Below are 15413 nucleotides of genomic sequence, written 5' to 3' on the forward strand. Positions count from 1 at the left end.
ATATATATATATATATATATATATATATATATATATATATATATATATATATGTGTGTGTGTGTGTGTGTGTGTGTGTGTGTGTATTTTTGAATGCATAATAAGAAGGGGAAAGAGGAAACGGGAGAAATGGTGAATTAGATGTAAGCTTTAAAAGGATAGAAGAGGAAAGTTAGCACATTAGAATCCGTCTCGACTGAGACTTCAACATGACTTCGATTTAGCACAGAGGGAGATATGTGCAGATACGAGAATTAACGCAATCATATCTGAAGCGGTAAAGTCTTCCTGAGGATACTTTAGTCGTGTGGAATCTGATATATATCGCATCATTGTCCGTTGACGATCCCTTCAGGATTAGGAAAAACAATTCGGCGAGGACCTCGTCTCGCTTCCCGCTCTTAGAGAGATCCGTCTCCGAATAGTAAGATTAAAAACAAAAGATTAACGCGACAGAATGAAACACGTGGTCAATTACGGGGCCGTATCTACGTACCGCCTTTGACTTTCTTCGCGAGTTCACGGGGATCGCTGAAGAATTGCCACTGAGAAATCGCGTGTAACAATATCAGGTAGATTTCGCGATTAAATTGCCTCTTGCGATAAAGATTGACGTTTCGCGCTGTATGTTCCAACCGTCGCACGATGGAACAATGTTCGCTCAATGGTCGCGACTGAGAATGCCATTTGACAACAGGCAATATGCAAATTCGATTTCGTTCGCCGTTCAATCGCAGGCAACTGTAAACGAAGAATTCTTTCGCGGGTGAAATTTGATCTCACAAGATATCTACCGTATCTGTCGAATGTTCACGCCAACGAGAAGTCAATTTGTAATTTGAGGAGTAATTTAGGGAGAGAAGAGCGAGAGGCAACGCCTGAGAATACAACGTGCTCGCGCAGCGATCAGAGAAAAAGAGGTCGCAATGTAGAAAAGAAGCAACAGCTGCAATGTTTGAGGCCGATGTATCGATATTATTACAGTCACTTTCCTATTCATCGAGAATTAATACAAGTTAAAATCGGTTGCGAGATCGTATATCATCTACCTCGTTTAGCGATCGTTAAAATTATCCAATACTTATTAATGCAGATTTAGCGAACGTGCGATATTTATGATCAGAAAGAGAGAGGGGAGAGGGAGAGAAGGGGGAGGGAGGGGAAGAGAGAGAGAGAGAGAGAACGGTTTTAAAATGTTTACGCTGCTTCTCATTTTTCGTGACAGTATCGATAAAACGGGAAAGGAAAAACAGCGTGTGAGAAACATGTGCATATTGAAAGACCTCATGAATCGGCGCTGAATTCGCTTAATATAGCGCAGAGATTAACGCAACGCGCGGGTATCGCGTGTTATTCCGCTTCGACAGTTCCTTCACGTACGTGTTGCGCACATTACCTTCGAATCGCTCGAGTCTCAGTAACCTGAATATCAATCGAAAGACAGCGATGTACGTTCCGCGGCGTGTCGGAGAGATACAACAATAATGGGGAGAAAAAAAAAAAAAAGGAAAAGAGAGAAAAAGATCTGTCCTCCCTTCTTGCGAGAGATCCCGGTTGAGAAATTCCGTGTTTTCTTTATCCCCCTCTTAGCGAGCCCCTCGTTCACGATTAAAAAGTGACAATGACAAATTGACGTCACGATCTTGGTTAACATTTAACTTGGTTTAACCCTATGTTAAACGACCGACGATCACATTACATATGTTTATATTGCACGATTAATGATTCGATAGCACGATCTTACAATCTACGACGAATATATCTTCTACGCGCTTTTGGCACCTCTTGCATTTTGCGCATATAACGCGGACGAGACTCTGCGAGTAAAAGAGAGCAAACGGGAAGAGAAATTTTCACTCTACTACGTTAACTCTTTCGAATATATCGAATAGTTCATCAACTTGGTCAACATTAATCATATTTTAAATATGATAAAGATTATTGTTAAATTTCTTCCGTTCGAGGTGTACTCTCTCCGCCGAGTTCACGGTCGAGCGCGAAGAAGCTCCCGTAGCCGCGAGGTGTACTTGACGGCCAACCGATAAGCGCGTGTTGAAACGACGATATAACGCAAGGAACAGGATATTATCCGCTACACTTGGCGTCTACCGGAACTTCCTCGACATTTATACTCCGGTATACTTAGGTACTCTCTCTTGCAGACACAGGATGATCTATTTATAAGATATGAATGATATCTCTCAGAGCGATAACGAATTTATACTATTTCACTTTACGTCTGTCCTGATTTCAATCTATTTAATGTAATGTGAAAGAAGATGTGTATATGTACGTATGTGTATATGATGTGTGTGTGTGTGTGTGTGCTGAAGTATGCATCGTTGGATTCAGGCTACACGTTTCAGGTATAAACGTTTTCGCGGATAATGTGCTCTCAAAACTAATCGCACTTGGCGAGCTGGGGGCTACTCGTTGGCTCTTTCTCGCAATTTAATCCCCTCATACTCATGATTTGAATTCCGGATAGAGATTTGTGTCGCAATCTGTGTCGCAATCTTTATACTAGAAAACAACGGTAGAGTGTGCTTTACAGAAACTTGCTACTCCCGTGGAATTCGTCGCGTTTTTCGACATATTGTAGCCTGATTCCGTAACATTAGTCGCCTATTATCTCGTGTATCCAACTAAAACGAAGAATTCGAATGTTACCGAGAGATGTATGGTACGCTATTTACGATGTGTGTATTAGATATAAGCGTCGTTTTCTTGATTTCATAGTTTATCATTTACCTTAATTTCACATTCGATATCAACTACCGAATGCATATATAAAGTATAATATATATTACTTTCAAAAAACAATTGACAACCGCCGAGGGTACACGCATATGACATTATCTTCCTGCTCGTTATTACCACCGCGTCTGTTCAGCGCGATACGAAATCAGAACAAGTGTTAATAATCGAATTCACCGTTGCTCTTTCCCTGGAGAACAAATAAATGTAGAAGTTGGGTTGGTGTTGCGCGTGTGGAGAAACAAAACTATCCCTAATCTGAACGTATATAGGTGGTGATCAGTACCAGGGATTGCACGTTCGAAATGTAGAGAGATGATTCTTCCCGATAAACCCTTGCGCGGTCTTTTCGCGTCGAGATCGCCATTGAATCTCGATTGATTTCACGGTTATACCTCAGATCCGGTTATACAACTGCCAATAAAGACAAAAAAGTCCAGTCCAGATTCGGCACGATCTGATATTACTTGAATTAACTCGATATATCGGCCAGTGCGCGATATCGCGAGCAGGACGAAACAGTAACTCGAATTTTCTACCTAGGATATATTCCGCTAACACAAACGTTTACGATCGGTAAGCTGCTCTCGCAAGGGTGTAATGAGGAAAAGCAAACATAACGATCTAGATTGCTGCTGGCGTGTACCGCCGATAGGCATCTCCCTCCTCTCTCACTTCTATGTCTTTATGCGTTTTAAACGCTCCTCGTTGAGGAGCGCGAATCGATCGTCTTCTCTAACGTTAAATTGGCCTAAACGGTAGATATTACCTCTTACTATAATTGCATATGATAAAAGCATGTATAAATCAGTAAACATTTCGTTTTGTGCTTCTTAGAGATCATACATGATACAATGTACAAAGTAGTGTAAAATAAAAAAGGGTTAATAAAGATTCGTATTTTACTTAATCGTCAATTAACGGTTTTATCACGAGCGGGAAACAACTATCGTTGATCACTGACTTGTTTCCAGAAGGAGATTTCGTACGCAAGTATACTATCTACAGGTGTTACCTCTGCTGCACATAGTATACTATTTACATCTGACTTTTGTATGTACGATTAATCGAGGCGATGTACGAGTTGAGATTAAAAAAAAAAGAAGAAAAAACGGTAAATTACACGAGCGCGAGACAATTAATACGAGAGTGTTTCATAAACCCGCTATGATCCATGCGCTGCAAATCAAGTTATATAAACAAGGTATATTTATATATATTATATATATATATATATATCTCTCTCTCTAAATATGTATAAATATACACCGCAATGTATAAGTATACATATTGACTCGCATTTTTGCCCTGCAAATCCGCCAGTGTCCAAGAAGTGGTACCCCATGTGTCAAAGTGTCTTAAGAGTTAATTCACGGCGACACCAGAACAGAATTGTCTTATCCTACGCGTTAGCCAGCGGGTCTGTCGGTCGGTAAAATGAGTAAAATCTCTTCCCTTAGAGACGATCTAACCTAAAGTGGGCCTCGGCGCTGGAATCCGATATGACCATCGTAGGGTCCGCGAGCATTTGTAAACCGTCCACGTCGATCGGATCGAGGCCCTGTCTGAGAGCGTCGTCAGACGGAAACATTTCCGGATCGAAGTCGCCCATCATCGCAGTGCCGAGGTCTTTGACGAATTCCGGATTCGTCAGATCGTCCGCACCGGAGAAGTCTGCGAACAGAGAGCGCACGGGATTAGCGGCGCGACGCCATCGTGACGGGAACAAACTGCGCGTTTCTCGACGCCCTGGTTCCCACGACAGCGCAAATTACGCGTATCTCGTAAACATCGAGTACAAAGTGGCGCGGAACAGAAATAGAAATTGAAAATGTTCTATTCCAAGACGAGCGGAGTGAGATATTCTGCGCTGCTGGTGTCTCTTGTTACGAAAGCGCAATTAGAGAAATCATCGTCTGTGCAATCTACATCTGCACGGAGCGATCGTGTACCTGTGAGAATGATCGTGGGTGTGTTTGGCGTTTGCGGTGTGAGCTGCTGAGTGGCCGTGGTGGTCGTCGTCGCCGGCTGATACGCCATTTGTGGACTCGTGCTGAAGTAGCCGGTATCCCCGCTGCCTAATTCGCCGCCAACGTTAATCACGTCGTTCTGAGGGACAGGCAAAGGCAACGGGATTCGATGAACAAAGAATCAAGATATGGTCTTATGATCACCGGTGTAATAATGAAAATTTCCAACTCTATATTCCGCTACGTGTGCGCGCTCACGCCGTTCAGACGACGTTATAATTTCCATTCTAGCGTAATGTATCATCCTCCCGGGAGAGAGAATAATTCCTTTTTTCATTCTTACCTGCGTGAAATTCGCAGTGTGATTCGGTGATCCGATATACGTTCCGATCGTGTTTGGCTGCACCGGTGTGTCCATCTGAAGTAGAAAAAAAAGAGAGAGACAGATGAGAGAGGGCCGTACTAATTAAAGCTTCGTGAGAGAGATTAAGGCTGTCTTCGCGGTCTAATCTGATTGATCTTTAAGTGCGCGACGTTGATTCATCTCACGTACAACGCGTCTCCCACCCCAAATGCTTTTTATAGAACGATCCGTGAGGGGTACGCGCGCGGGAGGGAAAACAGCGGAAGAGGAGTATAAAGGGAGAAGTAAATACGATCGAACCGTAAACACACTCGGTTCACTCGTGCCGTACGCGAAGATCGCCCACCCAATCATCTTCTTCGATTCGAATTCTATTACGGCTTTAGTTGCGCTTCGATTTCCGGGGATACTCTCTGTATTCCTTCTAATAGCCTTTGTTGCAGGAAATCCCTTTCTCGCTTGATCTCCACATCGTGAGGAAGCTTATATCTCGCTTTATTTGGTGTATTCGTTATTTCGCACGTGCAAGCTTTCCGTTTCACTGAATTTCGTCCTTCCTAATCGAGTTTCCAGATCGAAAGTGCGAGTATTCGCGCGAACTTTTTCGGAAAAAAAAAAAAGAAAAAAGTAAAAGTACGCTTCTGGGACTCACGCGTCGCTTCGATTCCTGAGCTCACAATATTAAGCAACGATTCCGAACGTCGTAAGTTCACGCAGACGAGACGGTTCGCCTCAACGACGCTTTTTATCCCGTAAAATATCGTCTTTTCTATTCGCCTGTTGAAGCCGATGGCTTGACGCGTAGCCGTCCGCGCAATATCAAACGCCACGGTAACGGCCACTTGTGCGTGTAACTGCAGGAGGGAGTGAAAAGAGGGTATATCGTTCAAGCCCTGCGATAAAGCTAGGTTCCTTCTGAAGCACAGCACGCACGATGGCAACTTTTGTACGTGCATACGTAACGACGACCGTGTTTCCGCGCTCGCGAACTATCAATCAGAAGTATGTCGCGCGCGAATTGCAATTATTATTACTAGCAACACACACCATGCGCGTTTCTCTCTCTCTCTCTCTCTTTCTCTCTCTCTCTCTCTCTCTCTCTCTCTCTCTCTCTCTCTCTCTCTCTCTCTCTTTCTCCTTTCTCTGTAAACGTTTCTCCGCAACAAAAACCGGGACTACGCACTCTTCCCGCTCGCGGTTCTAACGACATGGCCGGAGCCGAGACATAAAAAATTTTCCTCTGATGCGGTTTATACATTAAACATCAGCGCGGTACACGCGGTATGCGATGAGGTAAGGTAATACTTTACCTTAATCTACGAATATTTCACCGGTCCGATCTGATATACTTTTCCTTCATTGCAAGGCGCGAGCGGGGTTTCACGCACGGGAATACATTTCTCGACGCGCGTACATATGCAACGACTCTCCCCCTCTGTCACGGAATCGCGAGAAGAGCGACGTTAAATTCGCGACGTTCCTTCTTTCGATTTTCAGCGCGGTTTGCCCAAACGGACGTATTGATCGTTCAGTATAAATTCGACGTTTAGCAAATACATGAGGCACTCGAACGTCGAGAAGCGCGCGATGATACGACAGTCTTCACGTCCCGCCTCTGACAATCGCATGCATACGCGCGTGTCCGTTCTGCGACACTTCACACGGAAAGGATCGCTCTTCGCCGCGAGCCTTACGCAAAAGGAAAAAGAAAAAAAAAAAAAAAACTCAAGATAGAAAGAACAAAACAGAAGGTACACGCCGGGGAGTTGCTCTTGATGCCGGACTTGGGCAAATAAAAAGTGTTTCAACTAATGGCGATATTTCACCTCTATCTGCGTGGTCCAGGTGCAACCAAGTTCCATCAGCTGCTGCGCGAATTTGGGCCACTCCTGACGAATGCAGGCAACAGATAAACAGCAAGACTTAAGGCACAAGTCTAGAGGCTACACAATCAGTTTTGTGTTTGACAACAAACGCATTAGCCTTCTCTCTCTACTCTTTTCTCAACGAGATCTGATCGTCGACTGTACGCTTCCGTTACCAAACCCGATACACTTGCGGCGCGCGTACGCGAGCTAATTACGATCGCAGTTTCGCATTTAGAAGCGTGCCATTATAAGCGAGGAATATCGGGAATCGGCAATTTGACGCCTTTGACGAACAAACGAACGAACGAACGAACGGACGAACGGAACGTCTGACGATGTAACCGAGTAGAATATCAAACGAGTCCGGCAGAATAATTCATACGAATCATTCGCTCGGAATAATTCATCGCGTAACATTAATTATAACCGCGAAGGTCAGACCGGCTGAATAGGAACGCATATTATATGTGTTGGAATTCACCGATCGGCTCGCACGGTAACTCTAGGAAACGCGAAAAAAAAAGAAGAAAAACGAGTATCGTTTGCACGAGAATTGCGTGACACCGGTACCGGCGATATGTGAGAGAGTGTCGCCGCCCCGCGCAATATATTCCGCCTTGCGTCTTGCGGCATTTTTCTTACTCGCTGCCGTTTATTAAGTACAGTTCAGCATCGGATACTTACCAGTCCCTTGGACATGCATAAAAAAAATTGAGCGCCAATTAGGATCGGATATCTTTCAATTAATTATAATTGATAAAGGTTCGTTCATAGATCATACAATCGCAACCGCCGGCTCGAGAGAGAGAATTCGGAACGGGAGGACCGGTTTGATCGATTGATTCGTCGACTGTGATTGACTTCTTCTCCGCGATTCTTCAATCGTCGCGCCGCGCGCGATACGTCTCGGAGGGAGGAGTGGAACGAGAACGATTCGTTACGCGCGAAAGTATCAATCACCTAAGAATGGCGGTACATCGGAACGAAACGGACGAATGTGTATGCGTGCGTATGTATCTATTACAAGCGCGTAACGGCTGCGGAACGCGCTCGCTCTCTCGCTCTTTTTCTCTCTCTCCCTCTCTCTCTCTCTCTCTCCCTGCTCTCGCTGCGAAAGGTCCGAATGCAATTATGCGGCGAAGTATGTGCCGTGTAAAACGTGCGTGCGTGTCGAGCACCGCGAAAGTGTAACCACGTCACCGATACGGAGAGAGACAGAGATCGGCAAAGCGTCTTTAGCGACGACACGCGGCACTCCGTGAGTCCTGCCCCTTTACGATTGTTATTCGATTGTTATTTGCGCGAGAGGAACGAGCTCCGAGGAGAGAACTAGACTATGGAAACGAACGAGAGACTTTTTCCTCCTTCTCTGAGGTAAGACTGCTCGGCGACAGAAGTAAGGTAAGAATGTCGAGCGCATCGCTGGACCGCTGCCAGCAGTGTGTATAATAGATCGAAGGGCAAATATCTCGCGAACGCAAAATCCGCGAAAGCAGCACACCACTGACACCGACGATCGCACCCAAGAGAGAAGAAATCGAGTTTATTTTTTTGCTTTTTCTTTCCGTTTGCTGCGTCGTCGCGTCACGGACGCGCCGCCGATTGGAAAACCTTGAGCGATCGCTTTCTTTTTTTTCCGTATTCATGATCTTATGATATGAATACTGACGCCATCTCTCCCCGAATAGCTCGGCGTTAATGCATTATTTCGGATCCCGTGAAATTTTCAAAGGCGCGATTCGTCGTCGGCGTTCCACACAAACTCATTCAATCCCCACACAAAAATGCAAGAGCGCATTCCACGGAGATGTTCGCCCGCGACACTTTTACACGAACTCGAGCGTATAAAGTCATTTCTACCTCGGTGTGCATGCTTAAAGATGTATGAATTCACTTACCATTGTGAATTGCTCGAAGTCCTGCTGAAGGGCCGCCGCTTGCGCCTGATTGATGAAGTAAGAGTTCTGATCAATCGCTTCGGATGTTAAATTGGGTGGACCCGGATGTCCCGTGGGGCTAGGCGGCGCCGATGGGTTATTGCTGTAACTAAGAGGACTTCCCTGAAACAACAAAAAAACAGCCGCGTTATTCGTGCATTCGCATTGCGGAATCATCTCTTCAGCGCGAGAACGAGACTTCTCGCTCGGACAAATGATAGTCGACGTATCAATCATTGTTGGAGAGAGAGACGAGTTCGCGAGCTTTCACAGTAAGATCTCCCACTCGGATGATCCAAGACACGTTGAATTGCTCAAAAGTTGTCCCAAGTACGCTCTGTTATCCGCGTCATCAAGTCGACCCAGAGATTCATCGTGAAATCTCGCAAGCTCTCACGCCTTGGCCTTTCCAAAAACTTTTTCTAAAAGCTCTGAATAACGATCTCCGAGATCAGAGGTCAATCTAGACTTTATAGAGCGCAAAAGAGTTCGGTCGGATTTTTAAATCAGATTTGATTTCACTGTATTCGATGAAAACGATTCATTGACTAAGTAATCGTTGTCTGCGATCTTTGCCGACATTCTGGCAGCATCCTCGTGTATCTTTATCGTGGAAAGTAGCCAATTTACCAACTAATTACCTTGAAAATCGAACCGAAATTTTTGACTCTAACCCGACAACTATTTCTGTCAACTGTTACGTATTAATGTTTTACGGCACGGAAGATGGTCTCACTTGAACTGTTAGACTAGGTGACGACTGCGGCGACGGCCTGTTTACCGACTGCGTAGATCTGTACGATCCTAATGAGTTCAGCTGCTGCTGCGGCGACTGTTGATGTTGATGCTGTTGTGACTGTGTTTTCTGAATAACAAGTAACAAGGGAAGAGACATGTAGAATAATAGAGTCATTAGCAATAATCGCAGGACTTACAGGACACATCGCGCGATAATATTTGATTACGACACATTTAACAGAGATTCTACCATTGTTGGTGAACTCGTTTTATTTTGATTATAGTTGACAGATTATCTGTCAATGTAAGAGACAGGTAGTCGTTACGCGGTATGTGAGAGCGAATTTAACCAGTGTAGCTGCCAAGAAACGCTGAGCATCCGATTGTGCTCGAAGATGCACGGAAAAAAAAAGTTTCATTGGATTAACCAATTTCTGGTGAAATATGAACAAATCAAAAAATTCTGGTTGTTGTCAGGAATTCTTTTTAAGTAAATAAATTTTTTTGAACAGAATCCTTGGAGATTGGATTAGATGGTGTGCAAATATTCAGATGCTTATTAAGTGGCGCGTGAGTTTGGAATGATTTTAATGTATTGAATTATGTATAGGATATCACATAAGAGAAATTATGTAGGAATGAGGATGTAAATAATGTGTGAGAGCGAAACAAGAGAGCGAAACGTTAGGCAGGAAAGCAGAATTCAGGACGAAAAAAAATGCATAGATAATAAAGATTATGGTATCATCAGGAACGAGTAGTTTAGCGTACTTAGGTTCTAGTATAAGTAATGCGGGCAAGCTTAAATTAATATGGTAATGTAGAGGAAAGATACAAAGATTGGTGAGATAGATGCTATATAAGAAAATTCAAATGCGAAGAATAAAAGGAAGATTATAAGATATGGAAAATTCCTTCTTAGTGATGTAAGCTAAAAGAGATAGGAAGTGGAAAACAGGCAAACGAATCATTTTATGGAGTTTAGTAGGATGTATAGAGTGAAATAATGAAACTAACAAGATATGGAAAAAAATATGGGAAAAAAGAGAGGATAAAGAGGAAATAAGATGAGCAGTAAAGAGATTGGATAGGAAAGATAAAGAAGGATAAATGTGTACAGCTGAAGGGAAAGCTTGGGGTTTATTATATGAGAACACGATGTGGTATCCATTGAGTGGAATAGGAAAATATAATTAAACATGATGAATAAGTGGAAGGTAAATAGTGTAAAGTTTAGGTAAAGATTAAGAAGATGGTGAAAGAAGATTACAAGAACATTTAGGTGATGAGGATATTGTAAAGTCAATTAGAGAAAGACAATGTAACTAAAGGGATATTAATAACTAGATAAGGAGGGGAGGAGAGAGCAGAAATAAAAAATGGATTTATGGATTTATGTGTGTTATAAAGAATATAATTACACGAAATTCCCTTCTTGGCTGTAAGTTGAAGAAGAGAATATCCTGATACTGAACAGAATTCCTAGTAACTACAACCGGTTTGTTGTTTATGGTTTGTTCGTATTTTACAAGAAATTTGCCTAATCCAACCGGATTTTTTTTCCCGTGCGCCAGATACTCGAATACTATCGGTGTTTCGATACTGTCAGCGACACAATTATCAGATGTGTATCTTAGCATTTTACGACAGACATCTCGCAGATTCGATCTCATTTCGTTCCAACCGAATGCTAGTAGAACGTGTGTGTATGTATATATATACATATATATATATATATATATATATATATATACTAACTGGACTTTGCGGCGGCACAGGACTGTGCGGTTGCTGATAAATGTAGTGGCCGGTCGGGCTATGAGACGTCGCCGTCGGCGCCGGTTGCTGCGGAGGATAGCTCTGAAGATCCTGTTGCGAAGTACTTGTGCTGTTTTCCAGTGCCACACCCTGCTTCATACCCATCGCTATTAACGATCGATCATCGACTCCATCGCTACATTCGCTTTTCTCCCTATCCGTCTTCTTGGTTATTTTCTTTTTTTTTTTTCTTTTCGACCTCCTTCTCTTTATCGCGCGCTTTCGCGTAACTAAACTCGACAGATGCTAGTCGTGAGGCAAGCTCGCGCAAATCGATTCTCTACGTTAATTACAACATCGTACTCGCGCAGAAACGGTTCGCCGCGACGAACCGACCGATCCAACTGAATCGTCCTGAATCTGGCGCGAATATTTAAAGCTTGATCGCGAAGACATGTCCCGTATGAATCGCTCGTGATCGAAGAGTGACGTTGTGAAAAACTAAAAAAAAAAAAAAATGAAAAAAAAAAGATCATTGAGGAAGATCCAAAGTCAAATTGATTTCAAGCTCTTTGAAGGATCCTCCTTTCTTTTTTCTCTTCTTTTTCAAGTTTTCAGATTTTCAGTAAGTAGAATGAAGTAGTTTTCAGATTTTCAGTAAGTATAACGTATCACTGTCAGGCAGTGCCTGGTATCATACGTTACGACGCAATCGCTAAAATTACATCAAAATTATCATTGCACAATAGAGTCGCGCAATGTCGTACTGACGACGCACGCGAAGCGGCGATTTTTCTGCTTTGCGTTTTTAAGCCCGAGTAACGTCGCGGCGAATCGTATACACGGTTCTTGCTCCGACACATACATATATATATATATATATATATATATATATACATATATATATACATATATACATACATATATATATATACATACATATATATATATACATATATATATATATACATATATATATATACATATATATATACATATATATATATATATATATATACATATATATACATACGCTACGGCGTTAGCATATATACACGTTTTCGCTATTGACTGTATTTCGAGTTTATATGCAAGCTCGGTACTATATATATATATATATAACAAGCAAAACAGTAAAAATGCCACGGCGTTAACGGCCGTCGCGGCTAAAGGCAGCAACAACACAAGCGTACCGTTATTACGTCGTGAGAGCGAGAAACTGGTGTGACTACTAACCTTACACGTGTGAAGAAACCTAGAGTTAACAGGCACTGATAAATGGTTCTGCAAAATAACAAACACAAACAACCACTACAACAAAGGCAAAAATAAAAAAATAATAGAAAATTAAGAGACGCCGGTAAAAGTCGCGGATACGAAATTTCGCTTGCGTCCGAGTCTTCTCTTTTGCTTCTTTTCTCTTTTCTTACTTTTTTTCTTTTTCGGTTGTCTGAAATGCACGCCCTAATATTAGCGGAGAACGCGAAGAGCAAGATAACCGCGATGAGAAATCGATGTTGTTTTGTTTTTCTTTCTTTCTGCCAGTTCGTCGAAAAACGCGCGGAACACCAGCGACATTGTTCCGCGAGCGACATTGTTCCCGCGGATTTGCAATTACATCAATTCGCGCTTCCAGCGCGGTCTAATGATCGAAATTGTCGAGCGAGTCTCGACAAATGTGTTATTAAATTCCGCATTAATAATGTCGGGACGCATTTAGGTCACAAATGCTTTCATGAAGTCCTACGAAAGTTTCATTGCAAACTTATAACGCTGCACAACCGCGCGCAACATCGTGTCCTTTTGCTACACTACATTTACCATCGACAATTGGCCGTAGTTATGCAAGAGTGATTCAATTCACATGGAGTACACACATCTCGAAAAAAAGGAAGATGAATATTTGATTTAAAAAGTATAGAAAGCACTGAGATTCTCTTTGCAATCGTTCAGGAAGTAATTTTCTTCTCTTTTAGGGTTATTTATTTACAAGCTTAACCCTTAAAGAAATAAGTAAAGAAGATACGACTAGTAGAAAATGGCATAATAGAAAATAACAACCGTTTTTTAATTAATTTTAGACGTCCATAAGGCTTGGATCTTTCTTGTTTCATGTAGAAAGACGTCATGGTAAAAAAACGAAATCTCAAAAATCTTAATTATGTGGGTTGGGTCATTCCCACGGAACTATGGCCAATTGTATGCTGGAAAGAAGAAACAACTGAAGGTTCAGAGCTACGATGAAATTAGCGTGTTCGTACATTGAGAAGGCATGCCGAATATTCGTATAGAGGATACTTCAATCTTTCCTCGGTTAAGGTGGTGGCGTTCCTCGGCACGAATTAGCACGAAAGCGATCCAATTATTGTACATGCGAGTGAATCACCGCGGAAGAAGTTCTCCGACGTTCGCGTAATACGTGATCCGCGTCTTGCAAATAGTGCCAATCGTGATTAGTGATGCCGAGAGGGCGAGAACATCATTTGCATTTCTCTTTAGCGCCGCTATCTGTATCGTCAGCTCTTCGTCGAATAAGCACTTCCACTTGGATCTTTTTACTCTGAGAAAGCAGCCGCAATGTCTCAAGAGATTCTAGCGCTACTCTAATCGAAACGTTCTAACATGTAAGAAAGCACAGAAAAGCACAAAGAACGTTCGTCTCATGCAATCGTTGCATCCTAAGTCACATCCTCCAACAAACAAACTCGCTCGACGGAACCGAGGTAATGTTGTTGTCGATCAATTTTGCAAAACCGTCCACCCCGTACACACGCAATCGTACCTTTAAGTCTCTCGCGACGCGCACGTGCCGCGCTAATCAATCATTCGAGTGTATCCGTAATTTTCTGAAAAGGACGTACGCTTCGACGATACGATATTTATTATTCAAACAGAACCGAAGAAAGAGAGAGAGAGAGAGAGAGAGAGAGTCATATGAAAATATTCTTCGTGGATCGTATGTACTTTTCGTAGCAAAATGGCAGTCACGAAAGTGCGCTCTATCTCTTCTAATTTTACATATTTAGAATTCGCGAAAAACGCGCGACTTCCCCTCGATTCCGTAACTCGTAACATCAGACAGATGCGAAATATCCGAGCGATATCGATATCGTGCGATTACGCGAGATAGATTTGATCAAGTTCAGCGAGACGCACGCGCATCTGGCAAGAAATTTTCGAAAACTGGTTCCCGAAAAGGACGTCGAATCGATCGACTCGATTTATATTCTCGGATATTTCGCACACTCTGTAACATTCTACCGCAGCGGTTTTTAATCGAGGTCTACGAGCCACCGTCTGTATCTATCAGGAACATCTGAATGAGAGAGAAAGAGAAGAAATGGCAAAAGAACACAGAAAGGCACGCTCGAGCATTAAGCTCTTTACAGATGGAGAAATCTACGAGGAAAGTGACGCAACCTCGTGTCGCACATAATTAAAAATCCGCTGCGCTCTATGACAATAGGTGAGGTTAGAATTCCTCAAGTCAGTGTTAGGACACCGTCCGCCATTTGTAAGGAGAAATTGTGAGTGAGAGAGAGTGAGTGAGTGAGTGAGAGAGAACCTGCAGCGCACTTCGTCATTTCGGTCTTAAAGCTTCTCTCTCTCATTCCTATAGTTTCCTAGAGTTTCTCTCTCGCTCCCACTCATGTCACCCCTAAAAATGGCGGACAGAATGCGGACCAATCAGAAATCATCATGATTCGTTCTAACTCTGACTAGAGGAGTTCTAGGTGAGTTCTATAGTAATTTCTAGTAATATGGGGGCGCAAGGATATTTACTTGGACGCTTGACGGATCCTGTGAAAAGGACAGCCTACCAGCTTGTGCCAAGCTGGTCGGCGACAGGTTTGTGGGACTGCTCGTTTGGGGACTCTGGAATACACCAGCGGTTCGACCATTTCAAAGAGAGATTCCCGCTTCCAGCAGTAAATCCTACTTGTCTAAAATTTCTGTACGATGTATAACTCGACGATTCCGTATAAATCCGATATGAGCGACGGGATGGCAGAACAAAGAAA

The 15413-nt window shown here is 42.9% G+C and overlaps 1 protein-coding gene across 13 annotated transcripts in view; it reads right to left on the reverse strand.

Moving 5' to 3' along the window:
- Nucleotides 1-3908: 3908 nt before the first annotated feature.
- The window catches only part of LOC116840810 (CREB-regulated transcription coactivator 1-like), a 43955-nt gene continuing 32450 nt past the window's right edge, over nucleotides 3909-15413 (reverse strand). For 3 of the 13 annotated variants that reach the window (XM_032808018.1, XM_032808021.1, XM_032808032.1), the window contains 9 exons: nucleotides 15175-15267; nucleotides 11392-11544; nucleotides 9632-9760; nucleotides 8857-9018; nucleotides 7643-7648; nucleotides 6917-6979; nucleotides 5070-5144; nucleotides 4709-4865; nucleotides 3909-4430 (listed from right to left, as the gene is read on the reverse strand). In XM_032808018.1, coding sequence (XP_032663909.1) covers nucleotides 4213-4430; nucleotides 4709-4865; nucleotides 5070-5144; nucleotides 6917-6979; nucleotides 7643-7648; nucleotides 8857-9018; nucleotides 9632-9760; nucleotides 11392-11544; nucleotides 15175-15267 — 1056 coding nt within the window. In that variant the 3' untranslated portion in view covers nucleotides 3909-4212. Of the gene's footprint in view, nucleotides 4431-4708; nucleotides 4866-5069; nucleotides 5145-6916; nucleotides 6980-7642; nucleotides 7649-8856; nucleotides 9019-9631; nucleotides 9761-11391; nucleotides 11545-12627; nucleotides 12676-15174; nucleotides 15268-15413 lie in introns of all 13 variants that reach the window. The other 10 variants (XM_032808019.1, XM_032808022.1, XM_032808024.1 and 7 more) reach the window with 7 other exon arrangements.

Source organism: Odontomachus brunneus, unplaced genomic scaffold (assembly GCF_010583005.1).
Source record: "Odontomachus brunneus isolate Ranch 3 - 2012 unplaced genomic scaffold, Obru_v1 Obru_scaffold_012, whole genome shotgun sequence".
Taxonomy (NCBI): domain Eukaryota; kingdom Metazoa; phylum Arthropoda; class Insecta; order Hymenoptera; family Formicidae; genus Odontomachus; species Odontomachus brunneus.